Source organism: Passer montanus, unplaced genomic scaffold (genome assembly GCF_014805655.1).
Source record: "Passer montanus isolate IOZ18808 unplaced genomic scaffold, ASM1480565v1 scaffold33, whole genome shotgun sequence".
Classification (NCBI taxonomy): domain Eukaryota; kingdom Metazoa; phylum Chordata; class Aves; order Passeriformes; family Passeridae; genus Passer; species Passer montanus.
The window spans coordinates 5,923,274-5,950,848 of record NW_024368041.1 but is presented as its reverse complement, the minus strand read 5'-3'; the positions used below and the strand labels follow the sequence as shown (position 1 = coordinate 5,950,848).

The 27,575-nt window shown below is 38.8% G+C and overlaps 2 protein-coding genes across 3 annotated transcripts in view; one reads left to right on the top strand and one right to left on the bottom strand.

Moving 5' to 3' along the window:
• Window positions 1–1,578, bottom strand: part of NSMCE2 (NSE2 (MMS21) homolog, SMC5-SMC6 complex SUMO ligase) — a 126,832-nt gene extending 125,254 nt beyond the window's left edge. Inside the window, exon 1 of the mRNA XM_039715454.1 lies at window positions 1,376–1,578. Coding sequence (XP_039571388.1) covers window positions 1,376–1,507 — 132 coding nt within the window. The 5' untranslated portion in view covers window positions 1,508–1,578. The remainder of the gene's footprint in view (window positions 1–1,375) is intronic.
• WASHC5 (WASH complex subunit 5) lies at window positions 1,542–27,238 on the top strand. 2 transcript variants are annotated; one of them, XM_039715453.1, is made up of 29 exons: window positions 1,542–1,634; window positions 2,478–2,778; window positions 4,630–4,775; window positions 5,811–5,895; window positions 6,169–6,269; window positions 7,198–7,390; window positions 7,951–8,103; window positions 10,803–10,916; window positions 12,023–12,194; window positions 12,996–13,123; window positions 13,428–13,557; window positions 14,322–14,434; window positions 15,063–15,229; window positions 15,875–15,950; window positions 16,625–16,735; window positions 16,849–16,989; window positions 18,512–18,592; window positions 19,262–19,363; window positions 19,967–20,146; window positions 20,563–20,687; window positions 21,064–21,226; window positions 21,936–22,038; window positions 22,149–22,228; window positions 23,558–23,661; window positions 24,115–24,244; window positions 24,365–24,461; window positions 24,861–25,014; window positions 25,643–25,730; window positions 26,779–27,238. In XM_039715453.1, exons 2-29 carry the CDS (start codon window positions 2,593–2,595, stop codon window positions 26,833–26,835), a joined length of 3,480 nt encoding a protein of 1,159 aa, XP_039571387.1. In that variant the 5' UTR covers window positions 1,542–1,634; window positions 2,478–2,592; the 3' UTR covers window positions 26,836–27,238. The 2 variants fall into 2 exon arrangements, with proteins under 2 accessions (XP_039571387.1, XP_039571386.1); XM_039715452.1 differs by having other exon boundaries at window positions 1,555–1,693.
• The last annotated feature ends 337 nt before the right edge of the window (window positions 27,239–27,575 follow it).

Genomic DNA, 27,575 nt, shown 5'->3' with positions numbered 1-27,575 from the left:
AATCTGTCTTTTGGAAAGTAACTTCTTTTGGATGAATCTTCCTTTCTTTTTTTTTTAATAAAAGATTATTTTTTTAACAAACTGGTTACAATCCTGTAATGCCCCTGCTGACCCCTTAAGGGTTCAGAGGAAGGCAGTGGGATATACCCTGGGCAGTGCATGGGAAAACAACCAAATTACCAGGAGACTCAATAACAAATTTTATTTGAAAACTTTAGAACATTCAAGTAGAATAAGGTACTTGGCAAATTTTAAAACATCCAGACAAAATAAAGCACTTCTCAAACTTAAGCTCAGCAAAATTTAACTTCTCCAGACACAAGGAGACACTGGAAGTTTTCAGTCTGACGTACAAAATATTTTGAGAAGAAGAGAAAGAAAGAGTAAGAAAACCAGAGAAAGAAAGAAAAAGAAAATGGGGAAAGTTAGATGGCCAGCATCCCAGAATCCATCATTGTCTCAGCAGCTTCTAAACCCCTAGCAGTGGAGCATGTTTGGCCCACGTGTTGCTTTCCTTTTATCTTTTACTCTCTACCCCCTCAGGGCTTACAGGTCCTGTTCCCCCATCACTTCCCAGCTGGCTCTTTCGAGCCACTCAGCTGTTCCTCAGGTCTGCTATGGATAACAAGGCCAAGATTTCACTCTTGAACTGTCTAAGTGAATTCTTCAACTTCAGCTTGGAGCTGTCCATTCTGCCTTCCAAGGGAGGGGCACATTCCTCTCTGGAACTGGTTTCACTGCAGTGTTTCTACCACTCTTTTCTGCCAGGAGGGTCTTCCGTGGGGTCATCCAAACACTTCCCATGTGGAACCCCCAGGCCCCTCACTCCTGGAAAACACAACCAGCAAACTCCGTGCTGATGGGAGACTACTGAGGACATATTTTTTTCCTTACAGCAAGTGATGAAATGGGACCATTTCATATCCAGAGAAGATAAAAAATAAAAAAGCCTACAGTTTCTATTCTGTTCGCTATTTTAAACATTTGAGGAAATTACCTAAACTTTCTATGCCTCAATATCTCAAACTATGAAGCAGGGGTAAGAAAGACGTATTATTTGCTTCTGTAACAGCAGCTCTACAGGTGTCAAGCGCTCTCTGAGCACCAGGATCGGTGTCCAGCCCCAGGCACGCTCGGTGATGAGGGGCCACAGGAGGAGGATCCTCCCTGTTCGGGCTGGGGGAGCAGCGCCGGCCGGGCAGGGCGCTCGGCGCTCCCGGGGCCTCTCGCCGCCTCACCCGGCGCAGGGCAGGCCGGGCAGTCCGCACGGAGACACGGCCCCGCCGCCGCTCCCGACCCCTGGGAGCGCTGCCCTCGCCCGCGGAGGGGACGGGGCCGGCGGGGACAGCCACCCTGGCCAGCGGCCGCTGCTCACCTCGTCCCCGCAGCTCGAGAGCGCAGCTGTCCCGCGGGCGGCCCCACGCCGCCCTCCCGGCGGTACTGGCAGGAGGGCGGTAGCGCCGGGCAGCGGGGCGGGCGGAACCGCCTCATCAACCGGCGCCGTCATGTGATGGGAGGCCTCGGCTACGTCGTAGGGAGCGCCGCCTCCTCCCTGCCATCCTTCTTACCCTCCAGTGCATCCTTGTGCGCCCGCAGCCGCCGCCGTCCCTGCCCGCAGGCGCTGCCGGGGCAGGGTGAGCACACCGGGCGGGGCGGGAGCCGCTGAGGGAGCGGGGCCGCCCGGCTGCAGACTGTGAGTGCGGCGGTGGCGGAGCGGGACGGGGCCGGGTTCGGAGCCCGTCCGGCCGCTGTGGGTCTGGGGCCCGCTGTGCCCCTGTGCAGCAGAGCTTGAGGCGGCGCTGGGGACCTGGGAGGGCTCCGGGCGCTCGTTCTGGGTCAGAACTGTCTTGGGACAGCTCTCTGTCATCCGAAATGTATCGCAGTGGTTCGGAAAGCGTTTGGTGAAAAGTCAAGCCTGGTCATAACTTGCTGTAAATGTTTCTGAAGCACAGACGCTTATTTTTGGTGCTGCACGTCGTGTCCTGCAGGAAACGTGTGAATAAAACTGAGCATGAAACGCAACCATGGGATGGAAGCTCGTCCTTCAGCAATAAATAAAGGAACGGAGCTGTGTCTTTTCCATTTGCCATGAAAGTTTTCCTTATTGCTAAACCCATTATGATCACTTTGGTTGTATTTCTAAAGGAGCTCTTTAAAACACATTTTGTGAAGTAGTTTTGCTTTCCTTGGGCCTTATCTCCTCTCCTGGTCATAATCGCTTCGTTCCATTCTTCAATAGTGTCCTTCAGCTGTTCCCCAAAAGATCACACTTCCCCTGCCTGCTCACACAGGTCGCTTCTCGAACTAAATGTACATGCTGAAAATTAGTTCTGTGCATTTCTTTGATTTTACAAAGTTGTGGATAATTTAGATTTCATAATTTGAAAGATTGGAGAGTATGCTTAAATATCTACAAATTAAACTATCAAAACCATTAATATAAACCACTGTGGATGTGTGTGGGTTTGTTTTTACAGGTTATTAATGGCACAGCTAGTTTCTTCCTCTGGCTTTCTGCTTCCAGTAACCTAAAGAGTAAGGATCAGAATCAGACTGCAGGACTTCTGCTGCTCTGTCACATCCAGCTCCACAATGGTGGATTTTCTGGCTGAAAATAATCTCTGTGGTCAGGCAATTCTTCGGATTGTTTCCTGTGGAAATGCCATCATTGCAGAACTTCTGAGGCTTTCCGAATTTATTCCTGGTGTTTTCAGGCTAAAGGACAAGGCTGATCAACAGAAGTATGGAGATATCATATTTGATTTCAGTTATTTCAAGGTAAATCCTTTTATTATTAAACTTCTCCTTAAAATTGCTGTCCCACATGAGGATGTTTTGGGCTGTGAAACAGCCATTCCTGACTATTGTGTTTATTACTACTGCATCTTCCAAAATGTTTGATGAGTCATCTGGCCTGTGAATTTTGATAGATACCAGTTATGTAAAATGTGAGTATTGGATTCAGGGGAGGTAGTAGTAGTAGTAGTAGTAGTAGAATTCCTGCAGGACCACTAAATTAAACTTCCTCCAGCAGATTCTGAGCCTGCATGGTCAGTTGTTTTCCTTCAGAGCAGTGGCATGGGCAGTATGCCCATCTTTCTTCTGTTAATCTGTAGCTTATTCTTTGCAGCCATGAAAACTGCTTCCTGCTTTCCTGTCTGACAGTGCTATGATTGTTCTGCCTCTGGACTTGTCACATGTGCTGAATAAATAAATAAATAAGTCAAGGAGAATTGTCCATGGAAAGCCCTTATTTCTCTTTCAGAATTAAGCTTGCAGGACTAAGTTCCCTCTGTCATTTTCCAGCATGACTAAGAAGGAACAACAGAGACTATCTAATCTGACTTTATTTGGACTGTACAATACAAGAAATGATAATAATGAAGCAAGGGAGGCACTTCTAAAATTTAATTCAATTTCATTGTAGTAGAAGTTGTAAAATTCAGGCACTGTGAGGCTTAGATACTGAAAATCCAGAGCACAAATGATTTCACAGTTACCTTTAGATCTAAGTGCTTGGTAGAAGTCTTTTTTATAAACAAATTACTTGAAAATTTAAAAGCAGACAGCTGTAATTGGTGAGAAATACAGTAATCCTTAAAGCCTCAGTATTTTTGAATGTTGAGAAAGCATAACAATGTGCTGGTTTTCATCATTAAAACCAAATAAATCCATAAGAGTCAAACTTATAAAGCAGGGATTAAAGAATTCACAAATATTTTTACTGCAAGTGCACCCCTTCTGTATACATGATTCTTAGAATTACTTAATGAGGAAAGATTTGAGATTTGAAAAGTTGAGACTATTTACTTTGTCCATTTGAACTTCAGTGGCAATTTGGTGCACGCTTTTATCCTTTGTTTTATGTAGATATTTTGCACAGAAAGAGAAGCAGAAGAGTATTTTTTAAAACTCAGATTGTCAGCTGGGTATTTTGAATTAAATTTCAATAATACTTTCAATTAAACTTTAGCATTATTCTCATGTAGTTCGTGATGGTAAGACTGCATAGTGCCTTTGAGAAATATGACAGTTGTAAAGGGTTAGAAAAGTTGTACTATTGCTTTAAGGAAGTCAGGTTCTTCATCCCAGTTCTTTTTTCTCCATGATTGTTAATGACAAAGTTTCTGCATTAATTCAGGAGACGAGTGCTGAGCTAGATGTAGAGTCTGTGGAAAAAACATGTCTAATATTTTCAAGCAGTTTGAATGTATGAGAAGGTACTAAGCTTTGTGAGCCCTCAATGTTATGGTTTCAATCTGAGAAATCAACAAGAAGAAATGTGTAAAGGAAAAAATTCCATCAGAGAGATAGCTGGCACTACAGAAAGCATCCAGTGCTTTCAAATGGTTTGGGGCTTTACTGAAAGCATTGGCTATTCTTTTCCATTCATTACATTGGATAAATCATATTTAAAGTCATTGCAGATTGTAACAATGTGTAAAGCTCGTCTTTATAGAATCAATATTTAACCATAAACTAGGTTAGAAAACTACACATCCTTGTTTTGGTAAGAAATGGTAACTCTGGTTTGCACACAGGGGTAGTTGTACATGGTTTGTGTCCTACTGTAGAGAAGTGGAGATCAAAGTCAAGTATTGTCTCTAAAGGTGAGTTTCTGTTTTTCAGGGGCCTGAGATATGTGAAGGCAAACTGGAAGCCAAGCCTGAGTTACTGGATTTAGATGAAGAATTTCGTGAGAACAACATTGAAATTTTGACAAGATTTTATTTAGCTTTTCAGAGTGTACACAAATACATTGTAGATTTAAACAGGTATGGTATCTTAAATACGTACAGGTTTTCAAAGACCAGATTACTGTTTTGTCTTATTGATGAGAAGCTTTTTCCTTAGAGACACAATATACTCCTTATTGAAGCATATTCATGTGTACCAGCAAACCTGGGTTGCTGGAGTGAACACTATCTTTTACTCCAGCAGTTCCCTGCCAGGTTAATATATGACTTGAAAACATTTAACCTCTCTACCTCATTTCCTCAGCTGTAAATTTGAGTTAGTTTTTCTTTATCATAGAGATTGTCTTGAAGATTTTTTTTTTTAATAGAAGGAGAATCCATATTATTAAGCTAATTTTTTTTTCTTGCAAAACAGAATATCAGATAGTTTGGAGTTTTTTTAACTTTCATTGGCATTATTTTCTTGAAGTTAATTTTTCAGTGAAGTTGCCATATTCTCAAGTTTGCTACTCTGATGTGTAAAAAACAAAATTAAAACTTCATTAAATGGTCTAAGTAAAAGTTACTGAGAATCTTAAACATGAGAGTTGGTTTTACTATTGATGTTATATGAAAATATCAAATGTTTGATATTACTTATTAAGTAGTGTGGCTGGAAAATCCTTTAATAGGAGTAAATCTTCTCTTAATTCAGGTGAACATATGCTACTTCTAGCTCTACCTTCCAAATTTCAATTGAGATCAAGTTATGGTATTTCCAGGAGGTACACTTAGGTAACTTGAAAATATGACAGTTTTACTGCATAATTGCATGGCAGCCTTCCCAGCTGTTATCACCCATGACAAGATTATAAGGATGAGCTATAAGCTGCCAGGTATCCTCCAGTGTCTTTCACATACACCATCAGAATATGGAAGGAAACTTCTGCCAGCTGGTTGGCGCTAGCTAGGGGTTCCAGTCTCTCATTTTTTAGGAGAGCTCTCTTTTTCTTTGCTGTTTCTTTTAGGGAAGTGTTCTGATGCATCTGTTGGCTTTCAGAGAAAATGTCACTGATTGAGTTCTAGTTTGAGAGCAAAATAGTCAATGACCAAAGTTTTTGTCATGATTCCTAGATACTTAGATGACCTCAATGAAGGAATTTACATTCAGCAGACATTAGAAACCGTCCTCCTTAATGAAGATGGAAAACAGCTTCTAGTAAGTATTGACTAGTTTTGTAATAGTAGAAAATTAACCCACTCAGTAAGTGCCAGCCTAGACAAAGATTTTTAGGTTTACCAAATGCATGGAAGTGCTGTGACTCACTTCAAGGAGGACAAAGAGCAAAAATCCTCAGCCTGCCATTTTTCATGTTACATTAACTACGTAGTTGACATTGACTTAGTTTGCCAATACATGTTTTTCTTTAAGTGTTGCTGCAAAGTCATGTTCATGTTATATTCTTTCTTCATTCTTTCTCTTTCCAAACAGTGTGAAGCTTTGTATTTATATGGAGTCATGCTCCTGGTCATTGACCAGAAGATTGAAGGAGAAGTCAGAGAAAGAATGTTGGTTTCCTACTACAGATACAGGTCGTGTATATAGGTGTACAGAAGCACTCAAGGCTGAGATGTGTAACCTGCAGTATATTCAGTAACCTAGGTCACTGAATTAAGATAAATAGAAATATTGACACCTTTCAACTGACTTTGGACAGATAATTCAGCAGAGCTGTCTGAATATCGGTAGAACTCCTTGCTTTTAGCTTTTAGCTGCAAGGTCAGCTGCAAAATGAGCAACAGTTTTTTCATTCTGTTACAACAGACATTTGAAGTCCACAAATAAACTTTCAGCTAAAGCTTTTAGGCTGCAATTGCCAGTAATGAAAATGTCATGGATTCCCAAATGTGCAAGGAAACTTTGTGAAAAGTCCTGACTATCTAGGTTACAAATGTATTGCAAGTCAGACTTCTTGTAGTGCTTTATTAGGTAATTGAGTAACAAGTTTTACAGGGTAGGTTCTCAGCATCAGGGTGTAACAGCTGGGGTCTTAAAAGGGTATCAGTGCAAATCCTTCCACACATATAAATGATGCTTTGACTATGTTTATGGCTCCCAGTATATAATGAGAGATTCTTTAACTCTGGAATGCAGAAGTGAATTGACAGGGGGAATTCAGAAATTGGGAGAAAGAAAAAGAAAATTTTAAAAAGAAGGGAAAAAAAGGAACAAATTCTTCTCTGAATATAAAGCTCCTTCTTTCTGTTCCTGAGTTTAATTTTCTGTTTGTGCTTTTTCTGCTTATCTGGAATTTCAGTATGGACATTCATCAGTGTCCTGTAACATGATATTAATGGAATAAACAATCAAAATTGTTTGACTTGTTTGAAAAAATTGAAGTCAAAAGACTTCAGTATTTCTTAATTTTCTTGTGAGAAGGGTGTGGTTACAAGGGGTGGGAGTAAAGGGAATTACTGGGTTATATAGCTCATATTTTTTTCCTCTTTTTTTGTAAAACAGTGCAGCCAGATCCTCTGCTGACTCCAATTTAGATGATATTTGTAAATTGCTTCGAAGCACTGGATACTCAAGCCAGCCTGGAGCTAAAAGACCTCCAAACTACCCCGAGAGTTACTTCAGCAGGGTTCCTATAAGTGAAACTTTTGTTAGCATGGTTATCGGCCGCTTACGGTCAGATGACATTTACAACCAGGTAAGCCACCCTGAGATAAAAAAGGGTTTTAAAAGGGAGCATCAATTGGATTCTTAGGTCAATTACTCAGCCATGAAGTGCAGAAAAAAAATAAATGACAGAGGTTGTAGGGACTCTTGAGGTCAGGTAGTCTGACCAGGCTCGAGCACAGTTGGAGCAGGTTGCACTGTGCTGCACCCAGTTGGATTTTGAGTATCTCCAGAGGTACAAACCACAGAACCTCTCTGGGCAAGCTGCTGCAGTACTTGGCCAGCCTTGCAGTAAAAAGCACCATTTTTGTTTAATGTCTTATGATTGGACATATCTTACTTGACTCATTTACAACATAGTAAAATCTTACTGTAGCCTGTTACAAGTAGCACACATCTACACAGTCAACTTTTACACTATGGAAATACATCTGGTAAATATGCTGTATGAGTAAGCATGTCCAGCTTACCTAAATAAACTTCTTGCCCTGTAGTATCTATACACTGCACTCTTCAATGTGTCCCGTAATACTTTCAGGTAGTTTGTGATGCACTGTATTATGTTCAGCTTTGTTTTGTTACTTTTTCTAGGTTTCAGCATATCCATTACCAGAACACCGCAGCACTGCCCTGGCTACTCAGGCTGCCATGCTCTATGTGATACTGTATTTTGACCCTTCTATTCTTCACACTCAGCAAGCAAAAATGAGAGAGATTGTGGATAAATACTTTCCAGATAATTGGGTAAATGTTAATTCTGTTTTAAAACTGTTCCCTGGATTTAATGTTATAAGAACAATTGAAATTATTGTTACAGTATGTGTTATAGAAATGTAATAACCTAAAATTAGAACAGATTTTTCTCTGTGGAAATTTTACTTTATTCAGAGTGAAGCAGTCCAAGTCAAACACTCTGGATAAGCATGGAAGACTGTCCTTTGAAAGTGTAATTCATTGTCTTAAATACTTCAATCAACTATACTCTAATACCATCAAGATAAAGTCAGTCCCAAGAAAATGTGTGATGGAAGGCATTTTAGGCATCTTCTAGTCCAGCCTTCTCCTCAAAGCAGGGCTGACTTCGAAGCTAAATCAAGCTGCTCAGGCCTTGCCCAGTTAGCTTTGGAAATGTATAAGGTGAAGACTGCAGGCTCTGTGGACACCTGTGGCTGTGACTCATCACTTTAGTGGTGAAGAATTTCTTCCTTCTATACCACTGGAATTTCTTTTGCTGTAGCTTGTGGCCGTTGCTTCCTGTCTTTTCACTGTACACCTCTGAGGTGGGTCTGGCTCGTTCTTAGTTGTTACTTCCCTTTAGGTAGGTGAAGACCACAGTCAGATTCCTTTGACATCTTTCTTCCAGCTTAAGCAAACCCTGTTCTTACAGTGGTCCCCACAGGTGTGTTGACCCAGTTCAGATTCCTTTGACATCTTTCTTCCAGCTTAAGCAAACCCTGTTCTTACATACTGGGTCCCCACAGGTGTGTTGGTGGCCTCCTGTTCACTTCATTCCAATTTGTGTATGTCTGTCTCATGATGAGGAGCCCAAATCCGGACCCATTTCTGTCAAAGAAATCCAATGAGAGCTGACTAGAAGGAAAGACTCACTTCCCCCACTCTGCTGGCTGCAGTTTGGCATAGCCCAGTGTCTGATTATTTTTTGTTGTCATAAGACTGCGTGCTTGATTCGTGTTTGGTTTGCCCAGCAAGACATTTAGGTCCTTTTCTGCAGAATTGTGACACTGGCAGCCAGTTGTATTGTTGCAATGGTTTAGGTTTGTCCCAAGTACAGGACTTTATTTATCATTTCTGACTTTCATGTGGTTTCTGCTGGTGAATTCTACCAGCATGTCAAGGATGCTGTAGAGGACAATCTTGATCCCCAACAGATCATCCCACACTGATGTTCTTTGAAAACTTGTTTAAGGATTAGCTCTGTGCTGTTGTCAAAATACCATAGAAGCTAAAGCTGTCACTACATGTGCTTCTATAGACGTTTTCAGGTGCAGTAATTAAAATGGAATTACTGTGTTTCAGTACTGATATTTAGTATTTCTATCCAGAATCCCTAGTCTACAAAAACTGCCTACATGTGCTTCTATAGACGTTTTCAGGTGCAGTAATTAAAATGGAATTATTGTGTTTCAGTACTGATATTTAAGATTTCCAGATCCAGAATCCTTAGTCTACAAAAACTGGTGTTGAAATAGGCTGGCATAAAAGAATAGAGTCCCTAGGTGGCCTATGTCAAAGGGAATCAGACTTAACAAAGAAACTGTACCTTAATCTGTGTATCTCTTTGGTTTCAAGTTATATTCTCCTGTACCATAAATGTAGCAGTGAAGCAGGTAGGGAAGAAACTGCAATAGCTGTCTATTTCAGTAGACATTAGAAACCCACCTTCTGTTTCAGGACAACTACAAGCATATTTTTAGAAATAAGAGCTTGACACTGCAAATTTTTGATTATGCCATCATTTTTATTAACTTGATTCATAGTACAAATTGATATTTTTAGACAGCACCTATCTTCTTGCGATCCAGTGTGGATAAGTTAGCTGCGTTATAAAAAATGCTCAACTCCTGGTCTGATTTCAAATTATTCTTAGCAGTTGAAGTGTAGCCTTTTGAGGAGCTGTCATCTACAGGAAATAAAGAGCTTCACTTCAACAATATGAGGAAGATCTTCATATCAGCAGACCCAGGTCCCATTTGCCTTTACTTGACACTGCCAGAAGAGCTCAAAGGCTGACAGTGCCCCCTCAATATGATCATGCCTGTATGGAGGAACATTGGAGCATCAGTGTGACAAAGCTCATAATCCCACAGCTCTGTACATCCTTCATCTGTCAATAAACAAAGTCTTCCACTTTTGATCATGTATCTTACAAATACTTGTTATTTACTCACAGTTCTGCATTTTTAATCATGCTTAAACTTGTGCAAGGAGTCTGAAATCAGTTTCTCTTTGCTCCTCAAAAATCATACTATTTAATCATGATTTCTTTCTGTTGTGTCACTGTGAAAGATGCATTACAGTTTAATTTGGTCTTTTGGGCATCCTCACAGTAAGATTAATTCATCTCATTTTGCCCTCCCTATCATAGCTTTTTTCCCCAGTTGCTTTTATCAGTCTTCTTTAGAGCATCATGGAAATAAAAAATAACTCATCAGTTCATGGAGAAAAAAATTGAGTATCATATATAGTGACTGAAAGAACTGTCATCTTGTTTTCAGAACTAAGCTTCTAATTAATTGTGTGCCTTTTGTTTCAAAGTGTTCTTCTTGATTTCCAAAGGTGGTACACCAAAAAGTACTGCTACCAAAAAAGTTCAGTTATCTCTTATTTATAGCCACAGCATATCCCTTTCTGACATATTGCTAAATGCTAATTTCTTAGTAATAATATAAATACAACTTCTTGTTTTCTGCTTCCAATTTTAGGTCATTAGCATTTACATGGGAATCACTGTCAATCTGGCAGAAGCGTGGGAGCCCTACAAAGCTGCTAAAACTGCCCTCAACTACACACTGGATCTTTCAAATGTCAAAGAGCAGGTACATAAGCCAACATTAAGTATTTTTAGCAAGATGCAAGATAAGTGGGCATCTGAAGTGTATGACATCAATAATGCATGGGTCTTTTCTTCCTGCTTACAATGTATGTACCATAGTGTCTGGCAACCTTAGGGAATATAAGTAGACATTTTGCCTTCATCTTTAGGGAAGAAGTTAACCAAGTAGAACTCAATTAATAATAAGTGTGGAAGGGGCTCAGAGCTGGTCTGTGAGTCAGAAGGAGTTAGTGAAAGAGAGGAGCTGATAAGATTTGCCTTTGCTCCTGAAAGGAGCTTTACCAAGCTGTCAGCCTGGAAACGGAGAGAGAGAGATAAATGAGGGGCAGGCTGCCTTGCTCCAATGAATATTATGTTGCTGTATTCTGACCAATGAATAAGTATAAACTTTCTGAAAGAGTATAAAAAGACAGCATGCTGTAAAATAAATATAGAGAAGCCTTCTGAAATACAGTGTGTTCTTCAGTTTCTTATGACCGTCTCAAAAGTGACAAATAAGCATCTTTGCTCTGTGACAGATTTTTGTTGTTGTTCTTTCCCATTAGGCAATAAAATATTAGTACCATTTTTTAGGAATAATTCCTAAAGAGTATATAAGTGGATATATAAAAAGTCTGCATTTTTGAAACATTATGCTTCCTGTGTAGCCTGGACTCTGGAACTACTTTCTGTGGGGGCATGTGTGCTGTTTGTGCAGGCTGTTTTCTGACAGGAAAACTGCTTGTCAAAGAATCTTCTCTTGGCTCTACGTGTCTGCTTTTAGCTTCTGGGTCTCTTTGGGTCATTCCAGAGTTTTATTCCTAAGGGTTTTCACCCTGACTACCTGTGAGAAATGCTTGTGCAACATCTACTTCTTGTCTTTCTCACTTTACTTTGAGGGCTATAGAAATCTTAGACAAGTATGGCCTTGCTTTAACGTTTATCTTGCATCCTTTGTCGTGCACTTGCAGTGTATAATATTGCCTACTAGTAATGATAATAATTTTTATAGCACTTTTTTTTTAGCTGTGTGCCAGCTAAGCTCTTGGGAACATGGTGTATTCCATTTGAGGCAAGGATTTTATTGATGCAGGCTTTGTGTGTTTCTAGGCCAGCAGATACGCCGCAGTCACCGAGCGAGTGCACACGCAGGTGCAGCAGTTCCTCAAGGAGGGCTGTCTGAGGGAAGAGCTGGTGCTGGACAACATTCCCAAGCTGCTGAATTGTCTGCGAGACTGCAACGTGGCGATCCGCTGGCTGATGCTGCACACTGCAGACACCAGTAAGACCCTGCTGAGCTGTCAGTCCTGCTCCACTGGGGCTTCACTTTGGGCCCCGGGGGAAGTTCAGTTCTGCTGCTGTCGAAGTCAGCAGTTTCCTCCGCTGTTTGCAGGAGATTGTTGAGCTGTTGTTTTACAAATAGACTCCTAAAGCCTTGTCTGAAACAGCACATGCCTTTCCTCAGTTCTTGTGAGCTGAACACAGGTCCAAAAATTAGTAGAAGTCATGATCTTGTTGAATAGTATTCTGCAGAAAAACACTCTGAAAGTTTTATGTAGCTCCAAAAAGAAAGCAGTGACCAGTTTCTTTAAATCTTAGTAATTAACAGGTTGAAACTAAAGTTTTTGTTCTGTTGAACTGAAATTCAGCTGAAGCTGTTGAGTAATGTCTGTCATGTGAGTTTGGGTGTGTAAACTGACATATTTAGGCATTCCCTTATTTGAATGCTTGTGCTGTCTTTGAGGCTTCTTGATATGCAAAAGGGTTTCTGTTAACACCTCCATAGAATTTTTGTAATGATTTTAGAAATACTGATCTCAGGGCTTCCTGGACAGAGGGACTAAATTCACATTTAGTTTCAGAAGCCTGCAGAAGTTTTAAGAAGGCTGAAGCACCACGAAGCCTTAATTATATTCTATTCAAAGGAAGAGTTAGTCCATGTAAATGAAAAACAAGTGGGGATTTACATACCAGAGTGAAATGATTTTGCCTTCAAGCTATTAAAAAAAATGTATTTACAAAGATTAAGAAGTTTGGCCAAATTCTGTGTAACAGTGGAGAAATGTTGTCTTTCCATTTTCAGCTTGTGATCCAAATAACAAACGTCTCCGCCAGATAAAGGATCAAATTTTAACAGACTCAAGATACAATTCCAGGATCCTTTTCCAGCTTCTTCTGGATACAGCTCAATTTGAATTCATTCTAAAAGAGGTAATGTGCTGCTAACCAGAGTCTTCTACGATCTCTAACCTGAAAAATTCACTGGGTATTTTTAAAAGTGACTAAAAATCAAAAAATCTGCATTGTACTGTTCTATAAAATTCAGTAAGCTTCTGTCACTGTATGTCCATCACACTGTCTGTATTTCTTAATATTTTTAATTTTGTTTTTAATATTCTGGCAAGATCTTGAAGTTATGTAGTAATCACTTAGTCAGTTCCATCTGTTTTCAGTATTTTATTTGTGATATGCCTCCTTTCCAGTTTTGTAAAACAAATGCTTTGGGTTTCAGTAGATGTTCAAGCAGATGCTGTCAGAAAAACAAGTGAAATGGGAGAACTATAAAAAAGAGGGATCTGAAAGGATGACTGAGCTTGCTGATGTCTTCTCAGGAGTTAAACCTCTTACTAGAGTGGAGAAAAATGGTAATTATTAAAAATTATACTTTGGGGGGGAAAAAGTTATTTTGATTTATATTTCTAAAGTGATACCAAAATAAAATACTTTATTCTAATAGTGATAATATAGGAACAATTCTCATGTCTCTCAGCTGCCAAAGAGGTCTCTTTATCTCTTGTCTTGTTTAGGTTTTCAGCACATATTCCATATGTAAGTGATATTTAGGTACCTAATGTTTAGATGGCCCTATTTTTAGAAGTATTTTTCATTCCTTTATTTAGATATACCAGTTAACTATAAAATATCAGTTCACTTCTGTATGTATAATGTGTGTATAATTACCATGTTCTATGTACAAAGGAGTAAGAAGATCATGCCCATTAAATTTAGGGATGGTTTAACCTCTTCCCTAATTGTTTCCCTGGCTGTAACGTAGATTTCAATTGTATCAACATTTTTTAAAAGAAGAAAACCTTCTTTTACTTCTCCTCTACACTGAGTGGTATTCTCCAAGTTCTCCAAGGACTTAAAAGTCAATAGTAAGATTTTTTTAATGCCCATTTATTTTGGTAGGTGTTTTTAATGTTGCATGTGAAATTTACTTGAGCATTTGTCACTTTACAAGTGTACATATTGAAAGACTTTAAATGTACCAGTGGAAAAAAACCTTGTAAAAATAATCTCCTATGTTCATAGCTAGTTTGTTTCTTTTGACTAGCAAGTTCCCTGTATTTTTGGTGCCTATCATATATGCAGAGATTTCATTAATTTCTTTTTAATTCTTTCATAGAAAATCTCCAGGCTTGGTTCAGAGAAATCTCCAAGCAAATAATGTCTCTCAACTATGATGATTCCACTGCAGCAGGCAGAAAAACCGTACAGCTGATACAGGCTTTGGAAGAGGTATGGCAAAGACACTGACATAAATGACCTTGTCCTTCTGGAACAGCAGCGTTGTTTACACATGTACTGACTTCTGATAGCAGAGATACAAAACAGATCTGCATTTTATCAGCTGTTTAAATCTATTAGATCTTTGCTGTTACATATCTATGGTAAGCAGGAGTTTTGTGTAAACCTTGGTATTGAAAAATACAGTATGAAAGGTCATGCTACCTGTAGCCTAGGGTTTGTATGTTTTTTCAAAGAAATTAATTCCATATTTAACATTATTTGGCAATATTACTAATTTTTTAGAAATGCTGAAAATAAATTAATTTGAAACTAGAAAGGGTGATTTGAAAAGCAAAATAAAAAAAAAACCTGTATTTTTAATGTGTGTGCTTTTTCTATTTCCGGGATATAAAAGAGTACTCAGAATGATGTTTCACAGTACACCTCCTTGAATAACTTCATGAAATATATTGTTAATACACTCTATAACAGGCCAGGATTTAAGTGTCTTACTGCTGCTAATATCCAGAGGTGTCAGTTTACTGATTCTGTTTGTATTGCTGTCCTTAAAGACGAATAGAAAACAACAAAAAAGGAGTCCTTTTATGAGTTTTGTTTGTTTATTTTTTAAATATAGGTCCAAGAGTTTCACCAGCTGGAAAGTAACCTGCAAGTTTGCCAGTTTCTGGCCGACACCCGCAAATTTCTCCATCAGATGATCCGAACTATCAACATCAAAGAAGAGGTCTTGATCACCATGCAGATAGTTGGTGATCTTTCTTATGCGTGGCAATTAATTGACAGGTATGTTAGCAGGACCTTTTCCTTCCAGTCAGTAACCATTTGTAAAACTTCTGGGAAATCACATGCAAAAATATTATTAAGACTGTCAGCATTCCAATTTATAAACAGTATTGAGGCATTGTTCTGTGAATTGTTGAGTATACTGAATTATAATCAGCTTGAATAGGAATTAACATCCATCCTTCTCAGGTTGTTAACTGCACGTTAAATGATAGGGTAACTTTTTTCTGTCTATCCTGTTCTAACTCTAACAGCTTTGTTAACCTCTTGTCTCCATCCTTTAGTCTTATTAAGTGTTCTCCAAAATCCTGGAGTTCATTTTTCAACCAAAAACAAATGAGGAAAGACTAATGCTCAAAAACTCTGTTTCCACAGTTGGATTTTGCTGATCTGCTGCTTCAGCTGCTTCATTGCTGTGGCTGACAACACTCCCTGTTGCTTCATCTTTTGTCCCACTTCCCCTTTTTCATACAGGGTTTTTCTAACCAGTAGCTCTTCAGACCTAAATCCTCCTTTAGTGAAGTTTGTTAGTGATCTTCTTTGCCATTTACACATTAGACTGGTGCTGTTGACATACAATTAAACAGTTTAAAATAACCTTTCCAGAGGAAGAAGGTGATTTGTTGTGTTTGTTTCCTACCCCAGCTTTACATCTATTATGCAAGACAGCATAAGAGTCAGTCCATCTATGGTAACTAAACTCAGAGCCACTTTCCTAAAGGTAAGTATAAACAACAGTGTGGAACACTGCAGGCCAATTCAAGCAGTTTGTTTATAAGGCCTTAAGCTCTGAAATCAGTTAAGACTTCTTTTACCAGCATCTTCTATGTCTAGTTTTTTTAGACAGTATTGAATTAACTCAAGGTTAGTTTTAAGGAAAATAAAACCAAGTCATACATGTTTCTATAGTGCAGTGATTACGTTCTTGCTATAAAGCAAGTAATTTCATTGTCCATCTCTACTCATTACAGCTTTTTTCTGGAGGCATTGCTGTACAGATGGGATCTTCTGCATATGGATCAGAACAGGCTGAAGGAATTGAAATAGTTATGTTCTCTGTTCCCTTTATGTGTCAATGAAGCTCTGGCTTCAGATTAAAATATCCTCTCTAGAAATAAGAATGGGAATTAGTGTGAGTGAGAATATAAAATTACAATTGAAGTGTCCCATGCAGCTGTTGGATTTTAACAATCTTGGGGAAGGTAGTGTTATGGACTGTTGGACTTCTTTGACTTTCAACAATTTTTTTTTATCTTGGAAAGCCTGTTATAACACTGCTCCTTAGGAAGTATCTTGTGCTTCAGGTTGTAGGATAAGAGCCTGAGCAAGAGAATTCAAGCATATAATTTTCATCAGAAAAAACACGTGAGGTTAAAATGTTAACTTTATTTCTAGCTTGCCTCTGCTCTTGATTTGCCTCTTCTCCGTATCAATCAAGCGAACAGTCCCGACCTTCTCAGTGTGTCCCAGTATTACTCTGGCGAGCTGGTCTCCTATGTGAGAAAGGTGGGTGCTTACAAGGCATAACTGCTTTGTTCTCTAATTATTTTTTCTTAATTGAGGATTATTTTCTTAATGAGAATATACTGACTGTGGGTGTTTCTTCTCTCATTTACAAGGTTCTACAGATCATTCCAGAAAGCATGTTTACATCTCTTCTCAAAATCATAAAGCTTCAAACTCATGATATTATTGAAGTGCCTACTCGCCTTGATAAGGACAAGCTACGAGATTATGCTCAGCTGGGACCACGATATGAGGTGCAGTTAAAACAGGGAATTCTGAAAAAGCAAACCTTATAGGTGGCCAACTTTAATCTAAGTTTGAATCTATACAACTCCATAGAGTTACAGTTTAACAGTGAAGTTAGATTTGTTGACCTAAAGTTAAAATTCACAGGTGTTATTGTGAGCATACTTAGGTTTCACGAGGACAGATGAGTAACTTTAATCTAAGTTTGAATCTATACAACTCCATAGAGTTACAGTTTAACAGTGAAGTTAGATTTGTTGACCTAAAGTTAAAACTGACAGGTGTTATTGTGAGCATACCTTAGGTTTCACGAGGACAGATGAGTAATTTTTGCACTTCTGTTTGTAGAAGTTTAAAACTTTCAATCTTGTAGAGAAGGAGAGGGAGGAAAAGCTAAATGAATTTATAAATGAACATAAGTATATATTTATTTATGGGAGAGGATGGAACCCTGAAAACCTGAGTCTGACATGAAGCCCTCCACGTCTGACATTCTCGTTCCAAGAGGAGAAAGTCAAAGACTGATTAAGCCAGCAGGGTTAAGCTTTTTGCTGCTCTCAAATGAGGAGAGGATGGAGGCACGTTAATTTGATCAGATAAAGCTGCTGTTGCTCATTTTGTCTCTGGTTTTTATTCTGCATTGTAACCAGTCTGAAAGAGTGAGTAAATATTAAAATTACCTGGTTTTATTTTTGGTAGAGGAAGATGTGACACAGAAACCTGAGCAGATCAGTAAGTCCCCCAGAGAATCTAATAATCAGTTAAGATGTCAGCTTTTCCCTGGAGATTTTGCCAGTGCTCACTTGTTAGGTGTTTTCTGCAAACAAGCTGTGATCTCTGATTAAGCTCATGTTCAGTCCTGAACATTAGGTTTAAACTCCCCCATGAGACTTTTTAGAGTGAGTCTGGCTTATGTGGGGGTAGGAGTGAAGGAGCAGGCAATGTTCAGTAATGTTTTATTTTGAGACGGTAAAAGGAAAGCAGCTAAACTAAAGCTGTTTTCACTTCCAGTTTCTGTTGTACTGTAGATCTGAAGTGTCTTCTCTATTCTGTCTTGTAAACACCTGAAAGGCAAAAGACTGGCTTGTCTGAACTCTGAGCATAAGGATAATAATAACTGTAAATAATTGTAAAAGTTCAAGTGAATATTAGATCCATGGAAATACTGAGGTGGCAGCAGGCTTTACTATAGAATAACTACTGTAAACTATGTTCCCAGCTTGCTCAAAGGTACCAGCTCAGAGTTTTGTCCATAGTATTTGTGCACACAAGATATGGCTCCTCTTCCCTTCTGTAATCCCTCTGAAGCCTCTGAGAGGTACCTGTTCTTTCCTACTGCTAATACACTTTTATTATCTGACTAAAAGAAAGGTAATTGTATAAGTAAGTCTAGAACAAGATGTAAAGTTGATAGTATATAAGTGCAAATTATTTAAATCTAAAATAAGAAGCTACCACTGGAAAACATGGATTTTTAGAGTAATTATTTATATCTATTGAATCAATTCAGTGATTTTTTTTCTGTTACAGGTTGCCAAGCTAACCCATGCAATTTCAATATTCACTGAAGGTATCCTCATGATGAAAACTACTTTAGTTGGTATCATCAAGGTAATGATCCATTATTTCAATAGGAAATGGATGTTTGGTGGCAGTTAGTACTTTAGCACAGATTTCAGCACAATATATGAGACCTCAAGGAAAAACAAAAAGACAAGAAAATATAAGTTTGCATACAGATTTTCAAATAGTGATGCCTAAATTGGCAGCCAGATAAGAAGTATATTTTTTCAGGTTCCTAGGAACCCACAGTCCCCATAGTTAATTGATTCATCCACTGTATTTGGTGATAACTGGAGGTTTTTCCTGCTGGAAACCTTTTCTGAAGAGCTGTTTCTTCCATTGGTATAAACTGTCCTGCAGTTTTACATTAAGGCTACATTGATACCTCTTTGGGAACTAGAAGCAAGTATTCTTGAAGAAGCATACACTTCTTAATGCATACTGGCTTCTTAGAATTGCACAACATTCTCAGTGCATCATGAACAAAATTTGAATATGGGAACTACAAACCTTTGTCATTCAACTTAAAGAAATCATTTATTCTCTAGTAGAAGTATATAATTTTTTTTCTTTGGACAAGCTCTGGTGGTTAAGTGCATCTGTTAACAATGCTTTCCTGATTATCAAAAGTATTTAATATCTTTCTTGGTACAAAATAAATCCTTTATATTTTTTATACCTTTCTGACTTTAAAGGAAAAGTGTTTATTCTACTTAGGTGGACCCAAAACAGTTACTAGAGGATGGAATAAGGAAGGAGCTGGTAAAACGGGTGGCCCTGGCTCTTCACAGGGGCCTCATCTTTAATCCTAGAGCCAAGGTTGGTTTTAATTTTTTATGTATCTTGGGTGTGCAGAGACCTCTTTTATTATACTGCCTTCTAAAAAATAATGTATACTTTTATGTGCAGATTTCCTTTTTATAAAAAAAAAGTTTTGGACTACTGAAGGTTATTTGGAACTCTTTATTTGATGTTCAAATGAGTATATAAACTGCCAAGTGTACATAAAATTTAAAAACTTGTTTTTGTTCTATTCCAAAGTGTCCTGTCAATTCTGAATTCACAGTACTGCCTTTGTCTGTGATGATTGACAGGTCACATAAGCCAAGTAAACAGATAGGCAATGATAAAATAAGGAGTGACTCCTTGTTTTGATCCTGCCCTTGTTTTGATCCTGCCTAGATCAAGCAACAGTACCACTGAAGGCAAAAAAAATCTGAAAAGTGGGAGGAAAAATATTTAGTAATAATTAATTCAGATATCAAACTTTGATAACTTCTCAGTGCTTTTCAGGTCTGGCTGGGCCATAGTGAAATGTTCTAGAGGTTGTTCTGTAAGGGTATTTAGAAGCCTTTTACATTTTCTTTGAATTCTACCTGTTCACAGTTCTGGTTTTATCTTTTTCTTGTTGTTTGTCTCCAGCCAAGTGAACTCATGCCCAAACTGAAAGAAATGGCAGCTACAATGGATGGGTTCCATCGATCATTTGAATATATCCAGGATTATGTCAACATATATGGTTTAAAAATTTGGCAAGAGGAAGTGTCTCGTATTATTAACTACAACGTGGAACAGGAGTGCAATAACTTCTTAAGAACAAAGGTGCTACTGAAACCTGAAAACAACAAAAAAGTTGATAAATGTCTTTATAGTTGGCTGTTAGAGCCTGTGAGTGATGGAGCGTGTGTACCCATTGTTCATACCATTCTGACTTCAATTGAATGTGCTAACTACTGTGTAAAACATCTGCCCCCAGCTTATTATGAAATGTTGCAGCATCTCCCCTGCATTATTTGTACATAAGAGGAAAGTACCCAAAATAGAATATTTTAATATATTTTTGTAATAAGATTCATTCTTCTCTTTGCTTTGTTCTGTTTTTATAGTGTTCTGCTATGTGTAATTTACAACATTATGTTACAGTGTGCTCCTTTTAAATCAAACAAAAGGAAAATTTCTAAACACATTTAAAAGGTGTTATGAGAACACTGCAAATTACTGTAAAATTTATTTTTCAGATTCAAGACTGGCAAAGTATATACCAGTCTACTCACATTCCTATACCAAAATTCACACCTGTGGATGAATCCATAACATTTATTGGCCGTCTTTGCAGAGAAATCCTGAGGATCACAGACCCAAAGTAAGTACTTTGTGTCACCATGCATTGGATAACTTCAATTCCACCATACACAAACCAAAATACACGAGAGAGTTTTTCTTTAGCTGCCATATCTTTATCTAAAACCAGATTTACCCAGTCCATCCTCTACATTTTAAAGGTTAGTCTGGAGAAGTGGTGATTTTAGTCTAAGAAGGAAAACAGTGTGTTAAACAAATGGAGGAGAGAGAAATCAGGGACGGGTGACAGAACCCTGGTGGAGAAAGGAATAGCTAAACATCACCAGAGATACTTGGAGAGTCTTTCTCATCTGTCTAAGAAAGGCAACTCATTACTGAGAGTATTACAGGAGCTGTCTGCAGCTTTTTCTGAAGTTGTTTGCTGATTTTTTCCTCAGAATCACATGTTACATTGACCAGATGAATACCTGGTATGATATCAAAACTCATCAAGAAGTAACCAACAGTCGTCTCTTCTCAGAGATCCAAGATACTTTGGGTACCTTTGGTCTCAATGGCTTAGACAGGCTGCTGTGTTTCATGATTGTAAAGGAGCTGCAGGTAATTTTTGAATTTGAGTTTCTCAAGGCCATAATGCTTTATTGTTTAATAATGAAATTTAAAAAAAAAAATGTTAATTACTGAAATGGTAAAATTAAATCAATTGCTTTTAAAAAGTGGTTGTTGAACTCCAGAAGTGAGAATTTCAGTTACAGGTAAAATTATGGAAGTTGGTGCTCCTAAGTAAATGGTGCTGTGTAATTCCAGGTTGTGTGGGGATTCTTTCTGAAGGTGTACTCCGTGTGTGTACTTAAAAGTTGATTTCAGGTCTTCTATTTTTCTGTCTAGATATGAACAAAGATTGTTTGGGTCTACCGTGATACATAAGGTGTCAGTTCTGTGAAATTACTGTTTTGTTAGTACCTGCTATGTGAAACCAAGTTTTTTTGTTTCCTGAGAAGAATCTAGTTCTAGCCTGGCTAGAGATTTTAAGGGAAATAAGTATCAACAAACACAGTTCTTCCTGAAAAATTGAATTACTACTTGTCTGTAGTGGATATTAGATACTAACAAGGGGCAATCTTCTTTATATTCTAACATTGATTAAGATAACTCCAAAAAACAAAAATTGTAACTGCAGAATTCCTCAACTCTTAATCTATGGAAATAGTCTTCCCTGCTGTTAAAAAATGTGGCTTCAGTACCATCAAGATTAATCATGGAGTGCGTGCGTGATAATTTTTCTTACTTATTTCTTTCTTTTATTTAGAATTTCCTTAGTATGTTTCAGAAAAATATATTGCGTGACAGGTCAGTGCAAGATACCTTAAAAGCACTTATGAGTGCTGTCAGTCCCCTCAAAGGAATCATAGGTAAGTGCTTACTGGTTAAGATGGAAGAAAGCAATCGTCTTTGTACATTTGTATTTATTTTTCTTCTTACTTGATCTTTTTTTAATGCCTCACCCTCCTTCTTTTCTCAGCAAATTCAAACAAGGTTTATTCTGCAGCAATTGCAAAAACACAGAAGATCTGGACAGCTTATTTAGACTCCATCATGAAGGTAGGTTCATGTGACTTACTGTTAGTCAGAATTCATCAAGGCTCTTTGGTTGTATTGGCCCCTCAGTTCAGGGGGGACACGGAGGTGCTGGAGCATGTCCAGAAAAGGGCAGCAGAGCTGGTGATGGGTCTAGAGTGTAAGTCCTGTGAGGAGCAGCTGAGGGAGCTGGGGGTGTTCAGCCTGGAGAAAAGGAGGCTCAGGGGGCACCTTACCACTCTCTACAACTCCCTGAAAGGAGGCTGTAGCCAGATGAGGGTTGGCCTCTTCTCCCAGGTAACAGTGACAGGACAAAAGGACATGGCCTCGAACTGCATGAGGGGAGGTTCAGGTTGGACATCAGGAGGAATTTCTTCATGGAAAAAGTTGTTAAACTTTGAAACAGGCTGCCCAGGGAAGTGTGGAGTCACTGTCAGGTGTTTAAGGACAGACTGGATGTGGTACTCTGTGCCAGGGTTTAGTTCACAAGGTGGTGTTTGGTTATAGGTTGGACTCAATGATTTCAGAGTTCTCTTCCAATCTTAATGGTTCTGTGATTCTGTGACATTTTAATCTGCTTATTTTACTGTGTTGCATTATATTGACTTGTAATTATGTAGCATCAGAAGTGAAGCAGGCGTGGGTTTGCAAGAGCTCCTGAGCTTTGTTTGTGTGGGCACCTCACACTCTACAAAGTGCTTAGCACTGAGATTCATAAGAAATCATTCACCAAAACCAGAGTCTGGCACTAGAGGTCTGATCTGGGCAGACTAAGTTAGTGTTCAGTGTCAGGAACTCTTGAGCCTCCTCGCAGTGCCTTGAGACCAAGATGTGCCCAAGGATAAAGTTTGGAGCAGTAGCATTTCCCAGACTTGCCTTGCCACATAAGGCATTGTACTCTGCTGAGGATTTAAACAAGCTGTCCCACTATCTTGGCTCTTTATCTTGTCTCTGTAATGATATATGGGCACCAGCGTTTCTCAGGGTGCTGTGGGTGTTTGTGTTACTGGAGTGAAGAGGAAAGGCCAGGGAAGGAGAAGGTTGACTGCAATGAGCCTCTCTGATATTTTGTTCTCCTGCTGTGCTGACCCTAAGATTTACAGAGAGGTAGGAAACAGAGTACAGGCATTTTCACTGGCCAATGAAAAGCAAGTAACAGGTTTTATACCTGTTACATTTTTGTGCCCTTTTCCCTTGGCTTGTACCTGTGACCAGGAACTGTGTGTAAACTTCAAGCACTGTGACTACCTCTCTGCTCTGAGTGCACTGTGCAGCTGGGGTCAGTGTTTGGCTCCACTCTTCCTTCATTGCATTCAGTATAACACACCACCCTTTTTGTGTTTGTGTCAACAGGTTGGTCAGATGCAGATTTTAAGACGACAGATTACCAATGAATTGAATTATTCCTGCAGGTTTGACTCCAAGCATTTGGCTGCTGCTTTGGAAAATCTCAATAAGTAAGAAGCAAAATGTGCTGAAGAGCTGCTTGTATCACTGCAGTGTAATTGTTATCAGCTCAGTAATCCTTAAAATCTAAATTACAGCAAAATGTGGCATCTGATTTGTGTGCAGGTTTTTGCTGATCAGTATTTGAATTTTAAACCAGCAAAAACAATAAAAATAAATACTTGGCAATTAATTATTTTTAAACATGCAGTTTCTAATAGCATTTGGTTACACTTGTTTCTGAACTCATATTTAGATGAGAAAAAGGAATGGAATATGTGTGGTGCTGATATTGAATCAAATATGATGTTTGTAAAAATATACTCCAGAAAAGGTGTTTTACTCTTGATTGTGGCCATGCAGGGGTTTTTGTATCTTTGAAATTTTTATATTAATATGACGTGGCATAGGTTTATTCAGGGATAATTTTTTAAATTATTTAATATAATCTATTTTTCTTTTAGAGCAATACTAGCTGACATTGAAGCACATTATCAGAACCCATTACTACCTTATCCTAAAGAAGACAACACTCTTTTGTATGAAATCACAGCTTATCTGGAAGCTGCTGGCATTCACAATCCATTAAATAAGGTCAGGCATACATTTTGGTGTCTAGTGCAGTTTGCTTTTTTCTATTTATTTCTTAACTGAGAAAAAAAATAATATGTAGAAGACCTGTACTACTCATTTTTTTCTTTTTTTTCCCCTCAGATCTACATTACAACAAAACGTCTGCCATATTTTCCGACCGTCAACTTCCTATTCCTCATTTCCCAGTTTCCCAAACTTCAGTACAACAAAAATTTAGGTAATGTGTAAGTTGCTGTTTGTCTAAATCTAATTAAAACCTATGTGAAATTATCTGTAGAGAAGATAGTAAAATTACCTGCATAGAAAATGTATAGTTCCTGACTTTATCAGTTCAGTTCAGACAGTTTTGTTATACAATTTAAGCCAAATACAGTAGGGTAGGAAACAGAATCCAGACTCCTGGGAAAATCATTCTCTCCTGTGCCTCAGTTAATATCATTAAGCCATTCACCATGAAAGACATGCAGTTGTTACATTAGTTTTGGACTTTTTTGTGTGGGCAAGCAGAAGGGGAGACAGCAAAAAGCCATGAAGAGTACATTACATAAGTTAGCCTGTGCTATAAGAATATGTTCTGGTTTATAAACACGTGTTGTTTTGGGTTTCTTCTGTGCAGGAGTGGTGTGCAAGCGGCCAGCTGATCAAATTGACTGGCTTCCTTTGGTTCTGGGGCTCCTTACCCTCTTGAAACAGTTTCACTCAAGATACACAGAACAATTTTTGGCTCTGATTGGTCAGTTTATTCGTTCAACGATGGAGCAGTGCACAAGGTATCCATGTTTTACTTGTTGCCCAAGTATCACCTCTGTGAAGAGGACTTCAGCAGTGAAAAAGCACTGCTTTTTCAGTATTTTTGTTCTAGCAGAGGATACTTGACATTTGCAGTCTTTTGGTACTTGAAGGGATCTTATTTAAAAAGTGGAATGGGTCTTTTTACATGGGCAGAGAGGGACAGGAAAAGGGAGAGTGACTTAAACTAAAAGAAGGGGGACATTGAGATTAATGTTAGGAGGAAATTCTTTCCCATGAGGGTAGTGAGGCTCTGGAACAGGTTTCACAGAGAAATGGTGGATGCTCCATGCCTGGAGGTGTTCAAGGCCCGGTTGAATGGGGCCCTGAGAAAACTGGTCCAGTGAAAATTGTCCCTGCCCATGGCAGGGCTGTTGTAACTCCATAATCTTTAAGGTTCCTTCTAGCCCAAACCATTCCATGATTGCATTAGGCAATTACACCAATATGTTTTACTAAATAGAAGATTAAAACACTATTTCTATTTGTAATGGAATCACATGACACCTAGTGGAAATGGTGTTATTTGAAGGCTGGCATTTTCAAGTAATTTAATCCAAGTAACTGGTTGATTAGTAAGAGTGTGATCTCCATGTGGTTTAATTTTAGCCAGAAGATTCCAGAAATGCCTGCTGATGTAGTGGGTGCCCTCATGTTCCTGGAAGATTACATTCGATACACCAAGTTACCAAGAAAGGTAAGAAAGAATTCCATGTCTCTAAATATGCTCCTAAACACCCCAACCATTTTCCCTGGAAAAATGAGCAGGGAATGTGTGCTCCCACTCCACTTTAGCCAATGAAGGGATCTGGCCAGGGAGACACTGCCCACACCTTCCATTTGTACTACAAATGAGCCACCATAACAAATAACAGCTCAGGGTCCTGCTGACACAGAAGCAGCCCTGGTTTGTAGAGTTCAGTCCCATTACTACAGGAATAAATAGATGAATACTAATAAAGAAAGGATTTCAGCTTTGTGCTAATTTCAAACAAGTCTGTTAAATTTAATCTTCAGTGTATCATGCTGGGGGCTGTTGGGAAGGAAAGAAATAAAATAGAAGTTCCAAGATATTTCCAAGTAATACTAAGCAGTATTCTAAACACAGGGCAAAATGCTAATTAGAAAGTCCAAATTTTGGTGAAACATTGTATCCTGTATTTCCTTCACTTTCTGCCAAAGCCTGATTTCCCAGGCACCTTCCTTGTCTCACATGCAAGTGAAATGCTAAAAGTCTGCTTGTAGAGGGGCTTGTTTAAATGCAACTTAACAACATTTGATTTTACATTCTTTATACATAGTATTAAAAATAAGTCATAATCCTGATTTCTGTATAGGATATACAGCAATCAGCCACAGAGGCTGTACCTCTGTGGTTCTTGAATAAACATTCAGTAGCCATTTCCCAGCTGATATTCACAATGAAGAGAGTGATCTTCCAGTCTCCTCTTGCCAGCCCACAGTTCTGTGTGGTAGAAGGTCCCTGTGTCCATCCTGCAGCTGTAGGTGATGCTGTGTGGAGCACAGCAGAGAGGACAGCAGCATTCCTGCAGTCCTGCTCTGTACCTGTGCTCCTGGCATCTCCTCAGAGCCCTGGCTGGGCTGTTCCTTCCTTGCTCTGTGCACATCCTGATGCCAGGGTGGCTTAGGGCAGTAGTGTGTGTGCTCAGATATGCTCATTAGTGGATGAATGGACAACAAATGGATAATGCAAATGCCTGACTGTGCCTTCCTGTGTCCCTCAGGTTGTTGAAGCACACGTGCCAAGCTTCATTTTTGATGAATTCAGAACTGTTCTATGAATATGGAGAAGCTTTGCTCCAAACCTGAAATGAGGCTTTTCTCCAAACCAAGGCTCTTCTCCAAACCTGAAATGAGGAGCTGGGGCCTGAGGATGAGGCAAGAAGAGCTGTTCAGAACTGTGTCTTTTCTTTGCTTCAAGGCAGTGCCTACAGCTGTCTCTGTGAAATGTAACTATCAGCACTAGTCTATAGAACCCTTGTTTAAATCTTGGCATGATACACAGCGTGTATCTCCTCTAAACAGTGTACATTTTGTACTGCACATTATAAATGCTGCATGTAATTGTTTATGTATAAATCATTTAGGTTTTTTTGTTCTGAAGAGCTATCTGTGTAAGTTTGACTTTTGTATCAGAAATGAACAATGAAATTGGAAATAAAGGTGTTGGATAGTTTGCTAGGACTGATGATTCCAAATACAATTTTCTTTTAAAAAGAACAAGGAGTGAGAATAAATATACAGTGTAAAGAGGTTTGATGTCTGCCTGTGTGCTACGAACATTTAGTGTGTTTCTATAGAAGACATAAAATAATTAAATATTTACAGCTGAAAAGTCCTGTTAGGCTAATTAAAGGCACAAATATTAATGTATTTCTGGTGTTGGGAACAAGATGTTTAGTCATATAATTTTCACTCATGGTACATGCAGTGTCCCAGCCTTAAGGGGAAGGGAGCACCCAAGATTCATAGATGCTCATAGTCAAAAGGAATGACAGAAGTAAGAGGGTCCACGAAAACT

Coding starts and splice junctions, on each gene's coding strand:
- WASHC5 (XM_039715453.1), top strand. CDS start 2,593: ATGGTGGATTTTCTGGCTGAAAATAATCTCTGTGGTCAGGCAATTCTT. Junction 16,990..18,511: donor AGCTGGGACCACGATATGAG/GTGCAGTTAAAA, acceptor TTTCTGTTACAG/GTTGCCAAGCTAACCCATGC. Junction 25,731..26,778: donor ACACCAAGTTACCAAGAAAG/GTAAGAAAGAAT, acceptor TGTGTCCCTCAG/GTTGTTGAAGCACACGTGCC.